General features: G+C 38.7%; 1 protein-coding gene across 2 annotated transcripts; it reads left to right on the forward strand.

The window, feature by feature from the left end:
- Positions 1–8,777: 8,777 nt before the first annotated feature.
- On the forward strand, positions 8,778–23,230 carry uox.L (urate oxidase L homeolog). Of its 2 annotated transcripts, none has more exon segments than NM_001090165.1 (8): positions 8,778–8,850; positions 18,247–18,465; positions 18,935–19,051; positions 19,150–19,228; positions 20,693–20,879; positions 21,373–21,496; positions 22,261–22,344; positions 23,127–23,230. In NM_001090165.1, coding segments are annotated over 8 exon segments (915 nt in total). In that variant the 5' UTR covers positions 8,778–8,820; the 3' UTR covers positions 23,202–23,230.
- Positions 23,231–23,706: the final 476 nt, after the last annotated feature.

Raw genomic sequence — 23,706 nt, forward strand, 5'->3', positions numbered from 1 at the left:
CTGACCTGATGTCTCACCTCTGTCAATGAACATGAGAAAACAGCTGCATCAATCAGCAGCAACAGAGGAATCTGCTAGAAATCCCCTCAGTCATCAATTCACCCATACTCTTGTAAGCATATACTATAAGCATACAATAAATATACTGTTATGGACAGGGTCAAAAGACACTAGGTTGAAACAGATGGTCATCGACCGATGCCCTATAGATTGTTTAACTAAGGAACACAGTAGGTGTTCATGGTTAGAAAAGGTGCAGATGTCCATAAAGAAATGTTGCAATTGATTTACATATTACACTAAGGGGGTTATTTACTAAAATTTTAATTTATCTCATATTTATTAAAAAAAACCATGATCAAACTCCCATGCTCGATTTGACCTTATTTATTAATAAAATATCTCGAATTAATCGGATCACGGAAAAACTCAATAAAGTCGAGCGAAAACCAAAATCGCTTGATTTTCTTATTTTTTGCCCGAAAACCCCAAAAAAGTCAGATTACCGGGCTAAACCCATCTCAGACCACGATAACTTCAAATTGAGATAGGTGCCTCTCCCTTTGACTTATACAGGACCTAAAAATGTCTGAGATGGCAGATTTTCAGATGCAACATGGGGTATAATAAATCTTGAAAAATTCTAATTTTTTTTACGCCAAAAATTTTAGTTTTTACCCCAAAAAGCCCGACCAGATAAATTCAAGGTTTAGTCATCTGTAGGTACAGTATATGAATGCAAAGAGAAAAGAGAATGAAATAACTGGCCCATATAATTGCACCTACCCATACATGAGCTCCAAATTAAATTAGAAGTATTAAAAATAAAACATAACCTTTAATGAGCATTTAAAATTGATGTCCAAACAGTAAGATTAAAAGAGCAGCTAGAAGCAGGAGGCTGATTGACCGGGTAAGGAGAGGGTTATAGTGAGTGGTGCTAAACACCAGTTTAACCAGTAATGATTGGTTAGTCCCAATGGGTATTGGATATCTTTCCTGCAACTACAATGCGATAATCACTCGAAGAGTAACCATTACAACACCAACTCCTTCACCCATAATGAGAAATTGGCCACATAAAGGAGATTAATATCAAAAGCATAAGGCCTTGAATAATATGCAAGAAAGGAGGGTGTAAGCCAAATTAACAAATGGCTACCTAGCCACACTGGAAAGTACTAGTTGTAGTATCAGTTGGAATTCAATGTGCCTCAGGAACTTAATTCAAGCGATTATTTTAAGATTCTAACCCACCGGCAATTCCAACCCCTTCACCCTCATAGTACACCCTCCCGATCTGTAATACCCTTCGGTTGTAGTACAATGGGCCTCAGGCACTTAATTCCAGCAATTAGCTTCAGTTCTAGCCCACGGATCATTCAACCAAATCCAACCCCTTCACCCTCATGAGACACCCTCCTGACCCGTATTCCCATTCAGGTCTCTATCAGACGTCCTGCCTAACTGCAAGCTAAAATTGCGCCTGATGCGCATTTCACCCGCCAGTCGCGGGCTTTGTCAAAGGCAGAATAAATTTGAGAAACTGCTGTGAAAATTCACTGGCGTCAGAAACGAAATGCCGGCGGCGTTTCGCTAATTTTTCGCCATATCACAAATTTCACAGGAAATTCACAAATTTTCTGGCGAAGCGAAAAGGGACAAATTCGCCCATCACTAATACAGAGTTGTTTTTAACCTCATTTTGTATCACTATTTATATGATTTTCTGGCTATGGATGATCACGTTTTGTGCCATCAACATGGACTTGGAAATATTCACATTAAACATTGGCACTGCAAATTAACTGCTATATTTAAAATCTTCAAAGCCATGAACAAGGACTGATGAGTTAATTGCTTTCACTTGGTAATTGGTGGGTGGGACTACGTGTGTGGTGCTATAAAGATGTTCACTTCATAATTGGCTGTACACACTTCAAAAAGGGCCTGTGTGCCTGAAACATGTCGTGTGGAAGCAACATTAAAGCTTAATTGCAGTTATCCTGCTGTTGTGAGTGCTTCCCAAACTTACAATGTATTGTTCCTCTCTTTTTGGACCAATACAAATGAATAATTGACTGAATTAATGATTATAATACATGAATATTACACATGCAAAGCAACCAAAGTTTGTTAAAAAAAACAAGCTACGTTTCATGGCTGTGGGAAGTGGTAAGGTATATTCAATATAATATGGTGCTTCCTGCTCTGCCCCCTTAACTTGGTGATTCCACTGGCATAGCCCTCTATGGCAGAACGGTGCATGTTCGAAATCAGTACAACGATAAAAAATTTATTTTCTTATTTTTCCATCTTCCATTCAGTAACCCTTTGTGTACTATGAACCTTGGAGCAAGTGAAAGAGGGCACTCGAGTCATAGCCTTCGTATAACTGCTGCAGTACTTGCCCCACAGCACTTTTGGTCGCGTTGATTTGGAATTTGCTGATTTGTCATTCCTGGTTTGTTGAATCCATGTATAAATAATCCAGGCCTGACCCAGTACTTTCATTCAGTTTTAGCATAGGTAACTTATAAACTATAAACCTATAAGATAAAGATATATATGTCATAATATGTTTCATTTTAGCATATTTTTTGTACTTTATCTTATTAGAAATTGTTCGGACAAGGGTTTCATTACTGATTGCAGCTGGACAAGCTGTTTTAAAGGTATGTAAATATATACTTGCTGTGTGATGCAGTTTTATGTGTTCTATCACACAGTGGGGATCATTTGCAAAGTGCAGAGCAGGGTGCAAAGTGCACAAACCCAACACAAATCGATGTTTTGTACACTTTGCACCCAGCCCTGCACTTTTCTGAATTACTGCTGTTCTATGCTCTCCAGCTCAGAGTGTAGAGACCTGTGTGAGCCCCATGAATACAATGATGCTGCATTCATATTTATGAGGAGTGTGCAGGTGTTGAACATAGGTCCAAGCTTACCTATCCCCTACCCATCCACTAAAGTCATGGACTGCCAGCAGGTGCAGGCTGAGACGGAGCCCTGTACTTACAGCCTGGTCCCTCAGCCTCGTCACTCGATGCACAAGTCTGAATAAAACTTTAATACCAATACTTATTTAGAATCAGAGGGACTGTATGTTCCTGTCTTTAAGAAGTCCAGATATAATAATTTATTCCCTTCAGGGATAGGGGATCACACTCCAGATTGTACAGTACAGATATAGTATCCATTATCTGGAAGCTTGTTATCCAGAAAGCTACGTACAGGCCATTTCCCATAGACTCTATTTTAATCAAATAATTAATAAAAAAATTTTTTAATGATTTTTTCTCTGTAATAATAAAATGGTACAGTGTACTGAATCCCAATTAAGATATAATTAATCTGTGCTGGAGGCAAAACAATCCTATTGGGTTTATTTAATGTTTAAAGGACGTTTTAGTAGACTTGTAATAGAGCCCCTATCATCTCTCTGCCAGTTCAGCATATGGAGAAATGTTGGGGGCTTAGTTTGGAAAAATCTGGAGTTTCATATTCCTGCATTACTTTAGTGTCCTTCATTTACCCACCAATCTATGGGGCCACCAGCTTCATTTCAGCATGAAATCTCAGCGGCAACCATAGCTATAACACTGCAAATTGGTACAGACCAAACATCCTCTTTTTCTTGCGAATTCCACCACATTTGTTCTAAAAAAAAAGAAGTCGCTCTTTTATTTATCTAATGTTACTGCCTGTAAAGGAACCATGTGACTGGATCTCAGTGTTTCATTTTAATTAACTATGTAAGTTCCACATTTGACTGAATTTGACATTGCAGGATGTTAGGATTTGCCATATTGTAGTAATCGGAGTAACATCAGTGGGAAGAACAGTAACATAAGTGTAATAATAATAACATAAGTTGTGCTAAACCAAAGTTACAGGGATACCAGATGCACTATACACAAGACAGGGAATGAAGATGTGTAGAAATGTATTGAAAAGTCCTCCATAAATAGTGGAGATAAATATACAGGGCAGCCATCAGCGGGGGACAGGGGGGAGAGTTGTAGTGGGCCCGAGGGTAAGGGGGCCCCGGCCACACCACACTTACTTGATTAGCCGGGCCCCCCATCTTTCTGAGAGCTGCTGACTTCGGGAAGGCATGGACGTTTAAGGGGCCCTGGCCACCAATTTTCTCATAATGTTGGTGGGGGGGCCTGGCCACCAATTTTGGCCACCGATTTTTTTTTTCTCATGTGGGGTCCTAGCCACCAATATATTTAATATCTTTATTTTTTATTAACATGTGGGAACCCTAGCCACCAATATTGTTTTTGTTTTTTTACTGTGTTGTGGAGGGTGGACCTGTGGGGTGGGGAGGGCGGACCTGTAGGTGGGGCTTGCGGTGGGTGCAGCCCAGGGGGCCCAAGAAATTTTGTTGTATGGGGCCCTGCGATTTCTGATGGTGGCCCTGTATATATATATATATATATATATATATATATATATATATATATATATATATATCCATATATATATATATATATATATATATATATATATATATATATCCATCCAATAAAGATCAGCACTCTCAGGTCTTAAGACTATGTAAAAGTTTTATTGTTGAAACAACTTAGGACTAACGTTTTGGCCTACTCCAAGGCCTTTCTCAAAGCACCAAAACTGACTCTGAACATTATTCAGTGTGAATGGAATTAGAAATATGTGGTAAGACTTTCAGGACACATTCAGTACAGACTAAGGAGCATATTTTCTTTAAGCAACAGCACCCTAAACCTTTATAAAGCATTAACAGGCTCAGGAACAAGAGTAGTGGGACTAAACATCACTATCATGCAGCAAGGTTGAGGGCATATAGCACCAAAAAGGTAACCCTAAAGATTAAAGGGGCGAATTGTCGCCAGAGACCACTTCACACACTTCACACCACTTCGCCAGGCGAAAATTCGTTACCACTAAGCTAATTCAAAATGCAAAATTGCCTCCTGGGCGCCGAACGATGGCTAATTTTCGCTAGCGATACTACTTCAGAGATAGCATTTCATAGCAAAGATTCGCTAGCGTTTGTTTATTCCTAGCGAAAAGTCGCTAGTGATCTTACGCTTAGGTCAATTTGAATGGGGCGGGTACATTGACGTTGTATGGATGTCTTTATTAGAGATGTTGGTGCAAATGCTTGAAGTGGCCACTTTTTATTACAAATGTCCAAGGAACCTTAATAAAGACAAAATAAATCATATAATGTCCTAGACTTGAGCCCACTGTAAAATGAATGTTCCATGGCCCTCAAATGTCTAGGGAAAAATGTTAACCCAAAAAAGTTGGGACTTTTGCAGGCAATCCCGCTTAAAAAAGAAAAAGTTGACAGTGTTTTTTCAACTTTAATGCATTTTCGGCAGACAGGAAATGATGTAAGTGACATTGAGGAAGATGTAGCTTCATTTTAGCAGTTCGTCTGGTCTGAGGTGGCAACGTCATCTCTGATGAAAGAGGTAAGGTACAGTAAAATCTGCACTGTAGTGAATTTGCAGCGCACAACCAGGAATGACAAATCAGCAAATTCCAAATCAACACGACCAAAAGTGCTGTGGGGCAAGTACTGCAGCAGTTATACGAAGGCTATGACTCGAGTGCCCTCTTTCACTTGCTCCTGAGTGAAAAGTCGCCTGGCGAGAGAGTGCAAACGAAAGCTGGCAACGGTCTCTTTCGCTAGCGAATTCTCATCTGCGCCAGTTAGTGATTTGGCGATGTCCCTGAGGATGTGATTTCTGGTGAAAAGTCACTAGTGTTAGCCACTTCGCCCTTTAGTAAATATGCCTGTGTGTGTGTGTGTGTGTGTGTGTGTGTGTGTGTGTGTGTGTGTGTGTGTGTGTGTGTGTGTGTGTGTGTGTGTGTGTGTGTGTGTGTGTGTGTGTGTGTGTGTGTGTGTGTGTGTGTGTGTGTGTGTGTGTGTGTGTGTGTGTGTGTGTGTGTGTGTGTGTGTGTGTGTGTGTGTGTGTGTGTGTGTGTGTCACTTTTGTTCATATATGTCTCATGTTTAATTGCATTTTTTGAATTTGTTTGGTAAATGGTGCACTTCCTAAAAGTGTTTCCCTATTGGCTAAACTGTCAATCATATCCATAAATGGCACTTTTTGATATCAGACACATACACTAATCAGCATGCCTTTCATGGCTTCCCTCAGTACTATCTATATATATATATATATATATATATATATATATATATATATAAAAACTCGTAGGAATTCCGCACACCATTACTGAACACAACTGACCGTGTGCTACTCACAAAAATTTAATTAAATGCAGATCTTGGATACGTGGGTGCACATCAGGAGCCTTTAGACAAAAAGATGTTTAGTTAAAAATAAAAACTTTTATTAGAACATTTTAAAAATTGGCCAATTTTTAAAATGTTCTAATAAAAGTTTTTATTTTTAACTAAACATCTTTTTGTCTAAAGGCTCCTGATGTGCACCCACGTATCCAAGATCTGTATATATATATATAGATATATATATATCTATATATATAGATATATATATATATAGATATATATATATTAAGCTTACCAATCGTCCCCGTTTCAGGACCTCGGCCCCCGTTTGAAATTGCCCCGTGAAGCGTCCCCGTCTGCAGCGCTATCTTAAAAAAATCCCCGCGAAGCAGCCGATCCGGCCCGCATTGCATATTTCCGCAGGCAGGGGGCACAGGAGAGAGCAGGAGAGAGCAGCACAGCCACAAGCCTATGCACCTCAGTCTGGTGGACTCTGCAGGATCATGTTCCAGTATCCAGTTATGCTGCTGATTCCCCCTCTCCCCAGATGATCAGTGGCAGGCAGAGAATGCTGGTAATGTCCTGTTTTTTTTCTCTGTCTGTCTCACTCCGTTTCACTCCCCCCACTATTCCCTCATCAATGCTCTTGCAAAGTTTTAGCTGCTTCATCTAGTTTCTCCCATTGTGCCACCATTAACATTTCCCTTAACTGTATCTCTGGGGGTATTGTACATGGAATTGCCTCTATGCCAGCCTACTATGAATTCTGGGGGTATTTTACATGGAATTGCCTTTATGCCATCCTACTGTGAATTCTGGGGGTATTGTACATGGTATTGCCTCTATGCCATCCTACTGTGAATTCTGGGGTTATTGTACATGGAATTGCCTCTATGCCATCCTACTATGAATTCTGGGGGTATTGTACATGGAATTGCCTCTCTGCCAGCCTACTGTGAATTCTGGGGGTATTGTACATGGAATTGCCTCTATGCCAGCCTACTGTGAATTCTGGGGGTATTGTACATGGAATTGCCTCTATGCCAGCCTACTGTGAATTCTGGGGGTATTGTACATGGAATTGCCTCTATGCCAGCCTACTGTGAATTTTGGGAGTATTGTACATGGAATTGCCTCTATGCCAGCCTACTGTGAATTCTGGGGGTATTGTACATGGAATTGCCTCTATGCCAGCCTACTGTGAATTCTGGGGGTATTGTACATGGAATTGCCTCTATGCCAGCCTACTGTGAATTCTGGGGGTATTGTACATGGAATTGCCTCTATGTCAACCTACTGTGAATTCTGGGGGTATTGTACATATAATTGTCTCTATGCCATCCTACTGTGAATTCTGGGGGTATTGTACATGGAATTGTCTCTATGCCATCATACTGTGAATTCTGGGGGTATTTTACATGGAATTGCCTTTATGCCGTCCTACTATGAATTCTGAGGGTATTGTACATGGAATTGCCTCTATGCCAGCCTACTGTGAATTCTGGGGGTATTGTACATGGAATTGCCTCTATGCCAACGTACTGTGAATGATGGGGGTATTGTACATATAATTGTCTCTATGCCATCCTACTGTGAATTCTGGGGGTATTGTAAATGGAATTGACTTTATGCCAGCCTACTATGATTTCTGGGGGTATTGTACATGGAATTGCCTCTATGCCATCCTACTATGAATTCTGGGGGTATTGTACATGGAATTGTCTCTATGCTATCCTACTGTGAATTCTGGGGGTATTGTACATGGAATTGCCTCTATGCCATCCTACTATGAATTCTGGGGGTATTGTACATGGAATTGCCTCTATGTCATCCTACTATGAATTCTGGGGGTATTGTACATGGAATTGCCTCTATGCCATCCTACTATGAATTCTGGGGGTATTGTACATGGAATTGTCTCTATGCCATCCTACTATGAATTCTGGAGTATTGTACATGGAATTGCCATGTTCATTTATCTATTCACCGAGGATGTATTTATAAAATGGGCAGTGGTTAGTGGGGGTGTGTCTTACAAAGTGGGGGTGTGTCTAAAAAAAATTGCCACGTCGCACTACGTGCACCGCAGCATTCTCCCCTGTCCCGGATTTCTTTCCAGAAATCTGGTCACCTTAATATATATTGTCATGCTTATGTGAACCTGGAATGCAGAGAAAGCCAAAATACCCTTATGTCTGTATGTCACCAAAAATATTTTTTAAAAATCAAGTACTGTGTATTACCAACAAATATCTTTTAAAAAAATATCAAATATCCATTTGTTCCCAGAAGACAAATTACCATTTCTTTTAGTGTAGTTAATATTTGTACATGCTGTCAAAAATTACTCAAAGGCTTCCAAAAGTTAAAAGGTAACTGACCACAAATAAAATGTCAGATTCTTTTACTATTGGACTATTGCAATCACTGTAAAGTGAGCAAATAAAATCTGATTGGCTGAATCTTCCAGTACAGTACAGAAAGCTTCAAGCCAAGTGAAGTTTGCATTTGGTCACAGCCATTAGCTTTAACAGTGTCTTTGCACAATCTCAGGAACAATGGCGCAGTACCATGGACGTCTATTAAAGGTAGGCTGGCAAATGTCAAAACTGCCAGGAAAAATATCTTAAATGACTATATTGGGAATCTTTTCATTTTATTTTAAATATCACTGCCCTTGATTAAGATGGTTTGGTTTACTGAGCAAAATCATATGTGGGGATATAGAGCACTTTCTATTGATTTTAATTTTTTAAACATTTTTGTAAATAACTTTGTAAATGACCAGTTTCCATTGTCCACCAAGGATACCAGGAAAATCAATATGTTGACCACTTGCGAATTCTTGAAAAGGTTACTGCTGTATAATGTTCTTATAAGCCTTAAAGTTATGGTGCTTGGGTTTATTTATGGCAGAGGCATTATCTCTCAGAGTTCTTGTTGGATTTACCATGCATGTGTGTTTAATCTCTTAAATTCCATAGCAGATGAAAACCTATTTTACGTTTAAACATAATGTTAGACAATTCTGTTCATTCAAAGACTTACACTTGTATCTGTTGTTCAGTATAAAAGAATAATGCAGACGAAATAAGTGTAATGAAAAATAATGAAGAATTCATACTAAGTAATACGTCATTCTTTTTTCATTGTTAAGATTTTGTAGTGGTTAGATGGCAGAAGTCACGTAAGCTCACATTTCAGTCTTAATTAGTTCATGTGACTGTGGCCCAGTCTGTAGCCTCCTCCCATTATGATTAACTTGTTTTTCAACTGGATGCAGGTTCAGCCAACTGGAAATCATCCAGTCTTTTTGACGTGTTAGATCAGTGGTTCCCAATCTTGTTTTTTCCCTCACCCATTCCTCGCATGCTTATTATATTCAACACCCAGGGTTCACCCGTACCAACGTTACAAACAGGGTTACAGATGTACATATAGATACAATAACAGTAAGTAAATATAGATACAATAGGCAAAGGGTGGCCTGTACTTACTGCTTGGTTTAGGCAGATATTAGTATAAAAATGGGATCCGTTATCCAGAAAGCTCAAAATTACATAGAGCAGACTCTAGTTACACATTGAATACATATGTATAGGAACACAGTGCTACATGCTATGGTTATGCTGACGATTGAAGGATGATTATGGGAAGCAACTAGTCTTTTTGATTGAAGCATGGCTTTACTGACCCAAAAAATATAATACGGTTCTGGTTCTGTGCCTTGCAGAAATCTTCAATCCTTGATAAGTAGAACTATAGAAAACATTTGTGTAGACTATTAAACTTATGTCAGTATCAGAGAAAGGATACAAAAAAATTATTTTTTCATTCCCATGAAAAGTAAAGTTTGGACATTAAACATTAATCCTGTTCACATGCAGATTAATTGGCTCCTGATAAATCTGGCCCTACTATGTATGAATGTGATAGAGACCTTAGATGATCACTAAGGAAATATGCTGGTGCTGTATAAATGAACAGAAATACTTAAACATGTGTTTGCTTGTGTTTATGATGGATATCTTTTTATAAAAAAAGTTTTTAATTTGCATTTCAAATTTTAACAATACAGAGGGGGAATAGCCCCGTTATTTAAAGGGGTGGTTCACCTTTAAATTAACTTTTAGTATGATGTAGAGAGTGATATTCTGAGACCATTTGCAATTGTTTTTCATTTCTCATTATTTGTGTTTTTTTGAGTTATTCAGCTTTTTATTCAGCATCTCTTCAGTTTGCAATCTCAGTAATCTGGTTGCTGGGGTCTAAATTACCCTAACAACCCTGCATTGATTTCAATCGGAGAACAGAAAATAATTGGGAGAGGGTCTGAATCGAAAGACGAGTAATAAAAAGGATCAATAACAACGAATTTGTAGCTTTACAGAGCATTTGTTTTTAGATGGGGTCAGTGACCAACATTTAAAAGCAGGAAAGAGTCAGAAGAAAAAGGCAAGGACCAATTGAGAAGTTGCTTAGATTTGACCATTCTATAACATATTAAAGGTTAACAAGGTGAACCGCCCATTTAAGAAAGGGGAAAAGGAGGTGAAGGACACCCTTAATAGAGCTTAATGCTAACTCTGTCTTTGACCGGAAGTACAACACAGCTTTTTGAGTCAGGTATCTGAGGGCACCATCTTTTAGAGGTTCAAATGGATTTTTGCACATGGCCAGCAAAACTGCATATAAATCCTTAGGAATAAAATGTAGGAGCTTCATTTCCATATGCCCCTGACACAATTGCTAGAGCACTAAGGGGCACACAATAAGGTGTAGAGCCAAGCACTGGTGGCTACAATGGTGCCTTGACCTTAACACCTGTCATAGGGGTCTCTCACTTGTATGTCTGAATGAGGCACAGGTTAAGAGGTAGGTGAGGGGACACCTAGTTACAACACTGTGTTCATGAGGGAAGCACAGGTCTTTGTACTTTATTGCACAAGCTGAAATTGTCAAGGCTCAAAGGTGCAAAAAATGGCAGTTTGCCCCTATTTTTTGCCCTCTGCACTTCATAAATGGCCGCTTAGATTTGACAGGTGGATATTTTAAAAGAGGTTTAGGATTAGAGAGCAATCTCTAAGTGCTCCAATTGCTGGAGAAAGAACAATGTAATCATAAAGAAATTGACCAACCACTAAGGTACCAACAATTGGGGATATAGGCAGAGCCAATTCTTGAAATACACCTTCACCTCCAAATTAGGATTCTCAAGAAAGGTTACAACTGCAGAACTAGCTGCAAACAATGTGGTTTTATTTGCACAGCATTTTTCAGGCTAGATAGCCCTTTGTCAAGCGTAACACCTATTTTTTGAGTCGCTGGAGGAAGCCTTAAACCCTTCACTTATGAACCCCAAAACAGGTCAGTAATTGCAATATCATTGAGAACATTGTGTACAACCTCCTGTCCTGTCTGCAAAGTTCTAGACCTCAATTGCATATTTACAATGTGTGTCCAGTCATTATAATAGTAACTGAATAGTGCCATGTCACATTATATATCATGCCTTCACGCAACACACCCAAATCAGCCGGTGCCAGCTTCAATTAGTGGGAAAAGGGTGTCATATTTTGTGTTTGTTATTAGTTAACAGTGGTATAAACATGGCGCATAGTTTAACAAATACTGCACTACATAAAAATTAAAGATACACTCATCAAAATAATGCATTTATTAAAAACAATGTATAAACGTTAGAAAGTAGTAAAAAAAGTGCTACTTAAGCAAGATCAGTTGCCTTTTATTGCTGCCTCTAATATTCATATGCAATGGATTGAACATCAAGCCATGTATGCACTCTATAAATCTGATTTATGATTACCTATCTAGTGGAATGTCCTGTGTAAGCCTCTGGATTTCTATCCATTCATATCCAGCTGTCACCTTTCTACAGAGAGCATGGAAGGAACTTGGATTTTCCCCCAAAATAAAATGGTAGTTAGGTAGGTAGGGAAAAAAAACCCTGAATCCTGTCTGAAAGTCACAAAGCTCTGCCTGAATCTATCTCATGAAATGGAAATCATGGTTTCTAAACACACAACTTAAAGGGATTGTTGTTCACCTTTGAGTTAACTTTTAGTATGAAGTAGAAAGTGATGTTCTGAGACAATTTGCAATTGGTTTTAATTTTTTATTATTTGTAGTTTTTGAGTTATTTAGCTTTTTATTCAGCAGCTCTCCAGTTGCAGTGTCAGCAGTCTGGTTGCTAGGGTCCAAATTACCCTAGAAACCATGCATTGATTTGAATAAGAGACTGGAATATGAATAGGAGAGGACCTTACTAGAAAGATGAGTAATAAAAAGTAGCAATAACAATATATTTGTAGCCGTACAGAGTATTTGTTTTTTAGATAGGAGTCAGCGATGACCATTTGAAAGCTGGAATTTTGAAAACTATAAAAACTATAAAAGTGGCCATTACCTACTAAATGTCCACCCCTGTAATGAATCTCGTTTTTGAGGGTAGTTTCTTCATCAGGTTCAAAACTTGATAGTTGGTCTAAAGTTACAAGGATGATTGTACAAAAGTTAACAAAAGCTAAACAGGTCGGCAAATGAGATCTAAGGGGTCTATGTATCAAACTGTGCAAAAAGTTGATGTTGCTCATAGCAACCAATCAGATCTTTGCTTTTGTTTTTTACCAGTTACTAATTGTTAATAGGTTGCCCTGGGTAACATCACCTGTAATGCTTCACGCCACATTTTACACAGCATGATAAATAGGCCCCTGTAAGTGCACTCAAAAACCCAGTGTATAGGCATCACCAATTGGATAGTCCATGAAAACTAATGCAGGTAAAGGGAATCAGCTTCCCAGCATTACTACTGTTTTGCAACAAATAAGATGGGGCTGAATGATACTTTTTTCATATTCTAGAAAATACATATTTTGGGTTAATAAAAACAAAATACAAAATTATATTTATATATTTCTATAATGCCACTCAATACATGATAACCCACAGATGACTCTCAGTGGTATAACTACCGTGGGGTGCAGGGGGTGCGATCGCACCTGGGCCACCTGGGCACCGCAGCCAGGAGGAAAGCATTTGCATTGCCTTTTTTAATCCCTGAGAAGATAATGGCACCCAAAAGCCTAGTGTGCCATCCCTCTAAGACTTGAGAATTACAATTTTGTTTGAAAGTATATTAAAACTTCACTAACCTCCGAAAATTGGACAGTGACGGCTTCGCTCATATCGCAAAACTTCACCAGGCGTAGATTCGCCAGGACAACGCTAATTCAAGTTGTTTCTAGGGCGCGATTGCTGGCGAAGTAGCGTTAGCGTTACTGTGGCAAGCGAAGTGAAGTTGCGCTAGCGTCGCCTAACTTGCATTCGGCGGGAAGTTAATGTTCAATGTACGTATATGTTGCAGCAAATACATTACACTACACAAGCGTTTTTTGGGACTATTTTTTGAGAAAGTCCTATCTCTTTCGCTAGCGAAGTTACACCAGCTACCGTTAGTAAATCGGTGAAGTACCGAAATGATGTCATTCTGGCAAATTTTCGCTAGCGTTAGTCACTTCAACCTTTAGTAAATCTGCCACTAAGAATTACACATTTTATGAAAATATACTAAAACTTTGAAAATTGCAAAATATAGTAAAATGGCTTATCAGTCAGTGCCCCATCTGGTTAAGATGTAATGTGTAGGGTAATAAAATATGTGTTTAGTTTTTGTTGCAATCAACATATATGCCAACTTGTGAACCTCAACCCCACACTGAGAACCACAAGTGGGCATGTTTATAACTTACTAAATGAACAAAAATGTTGTGTATGTGTGCTTCGAAGGAGTAAATATACATACAGTATGAGGTTGCAAGAAATATCTCCATGTGTAGGGTTGTCACCTTTTTTTTTTTAAAATGGGCTGTGGGCGGGCCTGTGACATAGGGGTGCAGGTCAGTGTCGTAGGGGGCGGGGCAGTGCAGTCAGGAGGCAGGGGCGGTTGACATCAGGGGCAGGACGTGGATGTGGCGATCAGCGATTGGTCCTAATTTAGAAATCTGGACAGGAACTTTTCACCCGGCAGACCTTCCAAAAACTGGGCTGTCCGGGTGAAATCTGGACAGCTTTCAACCCTATCCATGCCGTCTCATCACAAAAAAAGCCAGTCCAAAGGTTGCCAAAAATGGTAAAACTCACAACAAATGAATGTTAGGGTTCCTGAACGTGTGAATGCAAATCTGGAACAGATCCCTCCGGCTGGGAGAATACGAGCTTGGGAACAAGAAAGACACAGCAGACAGGATGCCAGTTCCAACTTGTTCTTATTGCTCTTTAAGCTAATTATACCCTTGACATAACTTACAAACCCATTTGTTTACACATTACTTACCGATTCTCTGCATGCGCTCCTCTTCAGAAACGGCGACAAGGCGACGATCCATTGTGCGGCGCTCAATCCCTCCTCCCTGACTTCTATAGGAGATAACCAGGGAGGAGAAATCGAGCACCGCACAATGGATCGTCGACCTGTCGCCATTTCTGAAGAGGAGCACATGCAGAGAATCGGTAAGTAATTTCTTAATAAAAGCTTTGCGATTTAAAAGTTAAAACTGTCTTGGTGGGTTTTTTTCATTACAAAGAAACAAATTTAAAAAAGAAGACTTTTTTTTATGTTACTGGTCCTTTAAGATAAGATAAGTGTAGGATTGTTACAGGAAACTGCAAAAGGTAGCTCTTTTATAAAATGAGTCCAAAACAGATGCTGTTGAAGGTTATTAACCCTTAGAGTGAAGAGGCCCACCAATAGTAAATGCAGTAGCAAAAGTAGTTATACAATTTTAAAATGTTTATTAGGACATTTATAGCCTAACACGTTTCGTGCCAGATGGGCACTGAATTTACTTTTGCTACTGCATTTACTACAACTTATTAAACCTGCTTCTTTGTGTCAGACACTTAAGGCTGAAATGCTCTTCTGATCTTCCAACTCTACAAACATTCAGGCACCAATGACATGATAATTATAGGAAACATTGTATTTCAAAACCAGTCTGTTAAGTGATTGACTATAAATATGACACATCAGTGTTATTCAATGTTATTCTTTGGCAGACTTGTTATATTGATTCAGCGACTGATTGTGTCTGATCTATTCTCTCTGTTATAATGGCTATGAGCCAGGAATATGAGAAATGCATGGTATGTATTGAAAATTTTCCTTTTTTTATTGGAAGGTCTGTTTCTCAGGTTTTAGAGCATATGTAACCTCCTTTTTGACTACTGATTGGAATATTTACACGTGGTATTCAAAAAATGGATATCATTACAGGGTTATATTGTGTCCAGTGGGTCCTGTCTGTGTTGTAAAGAATGCAGGTCAAGTTTAAAAGCTTGGAAGATTGCTCTCTGTTCATAGTCACCCCAAAGAAGAGGCAATTAGTCGGCAGGCGACTAAATCTCCCCGAATCGCTAGGTGTGGCCTTACCCTAAGATGTGTAACTTGATGTGCCATATACATCCAGTCTAAAGCTTTTATGTTACATTAACCAATGTAAGAAAAGTTAAAGTGGACCTGCCAGCCAGACACAAAAATCTGTATAATAAAAGTCCTTTTCAAATTAAACATGAAATCCAATTTCTATTTTTTATTAAAGCATTCATAGCTGTTGAAAGCTCATTTAAAAATCTCAGCTGTCAATCAAATATTGTCTGCCACTGCTCTATGCCCGTGGCATAGAGGCGGGACAGACAATTACTTTCACTTTCCATTCAGCACTTCCTAGATGTCATTGCTCTCCCCACATTCCCCCGTTCTCTTTACCATTTAATTGTGTAGCCAGGGCAAGGGATGGACATCAGGTCTGCCATTCTGGTGCACAAACAAGATTTTGAGATGATACAAGGCTTGTCTTAATAACAGTGTCCACAAAATGGCTCCTGCCTGCTTTCTATAATTTTGAAATCCCAGACTGAAGGAAACAAGATTCAAATAATTCATATAGTGTAATTAAATTTCATTTTGCTTGACTAATGTGATAAAATAGGATTGTGAATAATTTTTTTGGGTAACGGGTCCCCTTTAAAGGAGATGTTTGCCTTTGAGTTAACTTTCAGGGGGTTATTTTATCAAAGGTCGAGTTGTTGTTTTACACAAAATATTCAAGTTTTTAAAAATCGACTCTTTGGGTTAAAAAAAACCTCAAAATATTTAAGGTTTTTTAAAAAAACTTGCATTTTTCAAGATTTATTATACCCCAAAGCTGGAAATCGATTGAATCCGAAAATACACCATCTAAACCCTGTCGAGGTCATGTAGAAGTTAACGGCAGAGGTCCCTTGGACCATTTGAAAATGTTAACAGCCTTCATGATGTTCGGGTTTTTTCCAGTGGGTTTCGCTCGAAAACTCGATCAATTTGAGTTTTTCACCCCAGCGGAACCAATTTGTAAGACTCGGACCCTACCCAAACTTGCAACCCACAGCCCGCGACCCGAACTGCAACCCGCATATTTACCCACTTTGATCTGCTACCTGACCCGCCGACCACATCAAACAGGAAGTGATGGTGCTGCAAACTGGAAGTGTAGTCATAAAAAGTGGGTGGGGACAGAAACACATTTTGTAAACCTTTAAAAGGAGTAAAATATAGACAATATTACAAAAGATAAGAAATTTAGATGAGACCTGCAACGCAACCCGCAGAACCGCAGGTATACCCGCACCTGAAAATCCTCCCCTCATTCGTAAGGGTGCCCGCTTTTTTGTTGGTAACCCACAGGTACCCGACCCGCTGCAGGACTCTAACCCCAGCCACACTGATTCGAGTTTTTTACATTTGAGTTCTTTCTTAAATTAAAAATCGAGTTGTGACTGTGAGTTCACTCAAGGTCAATTTCTTATTATGAAAGCAAGGTTGATATTTTATGATTATTTATTGTTTTAACAACACAAAACAAACAATCCCAAACAAAAATAATATACATGTCTCAGTTGTGATTGGTTATAATAGCTGCAAATTATGTTGGTGCAGATACAGCGTCATGTCAATAGCCATTTTCGTTAACAGCTGTTATTGGTCCCTATAGGGAAATGAGGCTATACAGCAAAGAGGTATAGGTCATGTGTGTGTTCCAGGGAGTCTGGGTCACACCAGGCCCCCCACACTTTGTCGAATTTGTCTGGTGCCTCTCTTGTTTCATACATCAGTTTAATTAAAGCAAGAGCTCCGTCTATCAGACATCTCCAGAAAGGTATGAGGGGTATTCCCCATCCAGTGCACGACTGCTTTTTTTGGCGTAGAACATAAGGGACCTTAACCGAGTTCTGGCCACGTTGGTAGGTATTAGATCGTCAATCACTCCCAGGAGACAAACCAATGGGTCAACTATTTGTGGTGTGCCCAGTTCAGTGGCTAGGGTCTCCATTACCTTGGTAGAGAAAGTTAACTTTTAGTATGATGTAGAGAGTGATATTCTGAGACAATTTGCATATTTGAATAAGAGACTGGAACATATATAGGATCGGGCCTGAATAGAAAGATAGTGACATAGTTAAATTGGGTTGAAAAAAAACAAAGTCCATCAAGTTCAGAGTGGCTCTCTGCACATTTTACAATGTATATTCATTTTCTACTTTCAGTAGTTTCTAGATCTATTGTGCTATTAAAATGCTGTAATCCTTCAAGAGTTGTTAGCATTGGTTGTATTACTAGTTAATCAGTAGTAGGAAAGAGGGCATTCATGCCAGGTTCCTATGGTTCTGGTGATAGGGGGTTTGCAATATATTTACTGCCTGGAGATTTATGCAAATATATATAAACATATACATTATATGACCAGTATACCACGTCCTATACATAGCAGCTCTATGCATACGTTATTGTCTTGGTCTCCATTTGTATGAATAAAAAAAGTGTATAAAGGGTCATAACTATTTGACTGGTATTTTTACATTGTTGGTATTGAATCTGACTGAATCAATGAATAAATGCTTTAACATACAACGCATTTTGTTTCTAGAATTCAGATGTTGAGTTTGCTGACACAGGCTATGGCAAAAATGCAGTTAAAGTCCTTCAAATCAAGAGGAATGGAAAGCAACATTTTATTAAAGAAATTGAAGCCTCTGTTCAACTTACCTTAAAGTCCAAGAAGGATTATTTGGAGGGAGATAATGCTGACATTATTCCTACAGACACAATTAAAAATACCATCTATGCCTTGACTAAACTCAAAGGGGTAACTATTTCTAACTGGTTTATTTCCACTCTGTCTGCTGTTGAGAAACAAAAGAATGAATTCTAAATGTAAAGGTGATGGCCACTCAGAAACTGTAGGGCTCATATACAATGCTCCATGCAGTGTGTAAAGTGCAAAGATAAGCCGTGATTGGCCTTTTTCTGTACTTTGCCCACTGCGAGGGACATTAAGCTATATTGTCTTGTGAGCAGGGCCCTCTGATCCTATTTTAATTCTGCTTGTTAAATTAATGTAAGACCCATGTTTTGCTGTTAATTAATCTAAAGCACTGCACAACTTGCTGGCACTATATAAATAAATGATGATGATGATGATTAAAGCTGTGACTGATGTGCTGTATAGAGAATAATGAGCTTCTCTGCAGGCTGGGAAGTTAGAGATCTATTAGGAAGATCCGAGCAGTTCACATGTGATGCTGAAATACTAAAAACAAAATATCGATTCACAGATTAAAACAATAGAAGAATTTTCCATGGAGCTAGCAAGACATTTTCTCACCTCCTTTAACCATGTTACTGACGTGAAAGTTTTTATCGAGGAAGCTCCATGGAGGCGTATTGAAAAGGTAAGAAAAGAGTCCTGTTAATTAAGATATTTATTGCTTTTTGGAATAATATGGCAACTGAAAGTTGCAGAGAAGAACATGTCTTTCTTCTGTTCCAGAATGGAATGAGCCATGTCCATGCATTTATTTATTCACCTGAAGGGGTTCACTTCTGTGAGCTACAACAACAAAAAGGAGGTAAGCCATGGTTCTATTCCTAACACAGGACCAAGGTTATGGAGTTCCAAAGAAGCAATAGTAAAGATGATTTAACAATTAAAATGGTATATTACGCAGCTTTACTAGCTTTAATCACTTGTGGGTGCTTTTATCCTTTAAGCGACTTGTTTATCAAAATCTGAATAGTTCGGACAATTTAAATAAAACAAGTCCAAACTAGAATCCACTTATTATTATAAAAAAAAAAATCATGATTTAATTTGGATATGGAACAAACACGTAAAAAATCGAACGAAAATCCGAAGTTTTTCTCTTTTTGGGAAAGCCCGAATTTTTTTTTGGATTTTTGTCCAAAATAGTCGTATTTGCAGGCTAATTCCAGTGCAGATCACAGATACTTCCAAATAGGATAGAGACCTCTCCCATTGACATTATATTAGGGATGCACCGAATCCAGGATTCGGTTTGGGATTCGGCCAGGATTCGGCCTTTTTCAGCAGGATTCGGATTCGGCCGAATCCTTCTGCCCGGCCAAACCGAATCCGAATCCTAATTTGCATATGCAAATTAGGGGCAGGGAGGGAAATTGCGTGACTTTTTGTCAGAAAACAAGGAAGTAAAAATGTTTTCCCCTTCCCACCCCTAATTTGCATATGCAAATTAGGGTTTGGATTCGGTTCGGTATTCGGCCGAATCCTTCGTGAAGGATTCGGGGGTTCGGCCGAATCCAAAAAAGTGGATTCGGTGCATCCCTACATTATATACAACCTAGGTAGGTGCGAGATGCCGCATTTTCGGATTCTGGCGTTTTCCATTCTTGGGGTGTAATAAATTTTTCGAGTTTTTGGCATTCGGACCAATAACCCCCATAGTATTTGCAGAATAAGGCATGAATTATTGTTGATTGAGTTGTAAAACTAAAACGAACTATAGCTATATAGAAAGAATGCATCCGTAACCAATGATTATAAGGGAAAATTAATTGGAATTAATTAAGCTGGTATTTTCCTTCTGTGCTGGTGAATGTGCACCCTAAAGTCTTGTAGAATGAAGGTATAGTGGCCCTTTTAAAGGGAAGTATGAGCTACAAGTTTAATGAGGCTATAACCCAACAAAGCAACATTATGCCATGCAATTTCTTTGACATAATCCTCTGCATCCTATTTCTAATGGCTGAGTAGGCAACAGGGTCACCATCACAGGCTACAGGGGGTACTGCAGTAACTCGCAGCAAGAAATTATGTTTCCAGTGCTTTGGAGACATTTTGAAAGCTATTTAGACTTTGAAAATGTCTCACTTAACTCTAAAATCCATCAGAGGAAAAGCATAAGTGGGCAATGGCCAGACAGAGTTGTCTTACTCTAAAAAGATGCAGGTGATTATTCTTTTTCCAGAATCAAAAATTAGCAAGGTTCTTTAACCGTTTATTGCTCATTTTATTTAATTTACACTGCATAGTACATTTTGGTTTTATCAAACAGGTCAACCGGCTATTTACTCTGGTATCAAAGAACTAAGAATTCTGAAGACTACCCAATCTGGATTCGAAGGTTTTATAAAAGACCGTTTTACTACACTTCCTGAAGTGAAAGATCGCTTCTTTTCAACCATTGTTAACTGCAAATGGAAATATGGCACCAGTAAAGTAGCCGATTATGATGCTGTTTGGTAAGAGTACTTGAATTACAGCAATATATAGCTCAATGAGCCAGAAACAAGCCTGCTCTACAATCAGGGATGTAACTACAGAGGAAGCAGACTCTGTTGTTCATGGGGGGGGGGCCCAGGAGTGTAGAGGGCCCAGTAAGACCCTAATTAATTAGCAATTCAGTATATCTTAGTAGAATAGGTCAACTTAGCAATGTTTTGGGGCCCTAGATTGAATTTGTTGGAGGGCCCAGTTAAACCTAGTTATGCCACGGTCTACTCTGGTGTTTTCGTTTTATTTAGAATATTAAGAAGCCAGAATCCAGGACCAGATCTGAATATGAAATACTTATACATACAGCAGAAGAGCTGGCTGGTATTCAAGCCTGATTTCCTAGTTATTGCATGATCTTTACTAGCCTGCATGTAGGCTACTATTAAGTAATTCTACACTAATATCATTTTTTTCTATATCATATTTACTTAAGTCTAAAGATGTAATCCTTGCTTTAAGGAAAACCATAGTGGAAACCATACTTGATACATTTGCTGGTCCTTATGACAAAGGAGAATATTCTCCATCTGTGCAGAAGACTCTTTATGACATCCAGGTGCTGAGCCTACAGAAGATTCCTGAGGTATTATCTGCTTTATAGAATCCAAAGTAACAAAGTCGTCTATGTAACATATTGATGGATGTGCATTGTATTTCTGATAACTGACTCAGTTACCATGTCTAAGGCTAAACCAACACAAAACGAGCTGCTTAGTAAGACAATGAAACTGATCTTTGTGATGAGTGTATTTATGACACACTTTGCTGTATAACAATCAACATTGTGGGGTAGGCCTATAAAAGCTGCCCATCTATAACAACTGCATTGTTGGCTCATTTTTGGAAAGCTGAACTAGTAAAAAAAATGGGCAGCATGACAACAGACTTAACTACAGGACAGGAACACATTGGGGGTTATTTATCAAAGTCTGAATTTACCACAATATTTTCTGAAAAAAAAAATCGACCAAATCCACACGTTTTTTTTTTGGCTTATTTATTAATACACTTTCCTGGAAATTTTTCCTGAAAAATCCAAAGAAAAAGGGAATTTTACCCCCATTATTTATAATAAGCAAATTATTTAGGATTTGATTAAGTTTAGAGGGAGTGAGATGTGGCTGTATAAGATATGGACAATAGTTATGGAGAACATGGAATCATAGAGAGAAATGGTAGTAAATAATATTCAGCTACAAACATATAGACTCTTGCCATCCAAATCTGCTAGAATCATTTGAACTAGGTTGGACTGAGATTAAACAAGATATTTTGAAAACAAGAGTTAAAAATGGCCATGCTATTTATTGTATACATTCATTTTAATGTGGTCTCCATTGTTTGCAGATTGAAGAAATTGAAATTATCCTTCCTAACAAACACTATTTTACCATTGACATGAGCAAAATGGGCCTGACCAACCAGGATGAGGTAAAACTACACATATTGCGCTATGGAAACTTTTAGGAGCATATTTATCAAGGGTCGAATTTAGAATTGAAAAAACTTCGAAATTCAAATTCAAAAAAACCAACCGAAATTAAGTCAAAGTTTTTTTGGGTCGAATAGGTCTGTTTTTTGATCAAATAGGTCTGTATTCGGCCGAATTCTAATTGAATAGCGATCGAATTCAATCGAATTGGCCCCTTAATCACTCCCCCTGTGAAAGGGGCGGCATGAACATTACATGAAAGGAATTCACTGACGTTGACGGCATGGAGAAAGTACAGTTCTTTTATTAGATTAACTCTAGTTTTCGGCTTCTCCTGAACACGAATAACTGGAGGTGGAAATGAATATCACCCTTAGGCTTAAGGCAGAGGTGGTGCTTTTTGGGCATTTTGCCTGCTGCATTTCTCTGTGTGTGCCATAGGCCACAGGCTTTGTGTGTTGGTAGCTAAAGTTGCAAAGTCAGACAATACACACCATCTGACCTGCGAGTACACCTGCGAGTACACCTGCAGAGTACAGGCAATTGCCATTCAGCTCAGTGGAGCATTTTACTGGCCACCAAGTAGCAAAGCTCATGGGTGGAAAAAATACGGACAACCATCCCATGTGTTATTTTCCATAATGTCTAGGGGCAGATCAGTTCATACACTGGAGAATATAAAAAAATAAGTAGCCAGGAGATAATTTAAACCAGAATAAAGTTACATATGCCTACTAGGTAACATTCATTTAATGCATATTATGTTTATGTCTTAAAACAGGTCTTGATGCCTGCTGACATTCCTTATGGAAATATTGCTGGTACTTTAAGACGGAAACCATCTTCAAAACTGTAATATGCACAAAATAAAATACATACCTGTTAGCATTGGCTTTTCATTCTTTACACTGTGGACTTGAGGAGTAATCTTGAAAACGTTTCCCCACTCATCCACCAGGTTTGTTTAGTGCTAGTTAATTCCGTGGCATTCTAAACCCTTTAGGGAAACACTAAAATCAAATCACAGTGGATCCACAGAATCGTTGGAATCTCTCAAAGGAAGTGACATCTGGCAAGTATACACGAATTCTATATTCCAGAAGAAAACAATTAGCTTAGTAATGCTGGGAAGGCACAAGGCCACATGCTGACCAACCTCAAAGACAAATACTTTGAAATACTATGAGGGTTATGCAATAAAAGGCACTAAGTTTGCCCAGGAGCAGCAACCAGTAGCGACCAATCAGCAGGTAGAATTTACTGGTCACTTGTTTAAAAGCCAGCATCATTTGTTGCTATGGGTTACTGCTCCCAAACTTTTTATTACATACAGTGGTTTGAGTCTGAACTACCACATAAGT

Source organism: Xenopus laevis, chromosome 4L, assembly GCF_017654675.1.
Source record: "Xenopus laevis strain J_2021 chromosome 4L, Xenopus_laevis_v10.1, whole genome shotgun sequence".
In the NCBI taxonomy this organism is placed as follows: domain Eukaryota; kingdom Metazoa; phylum Chordata; class Amphibia; order Anura; family Pipidae; genus Xenopus; species Xenopus laevis.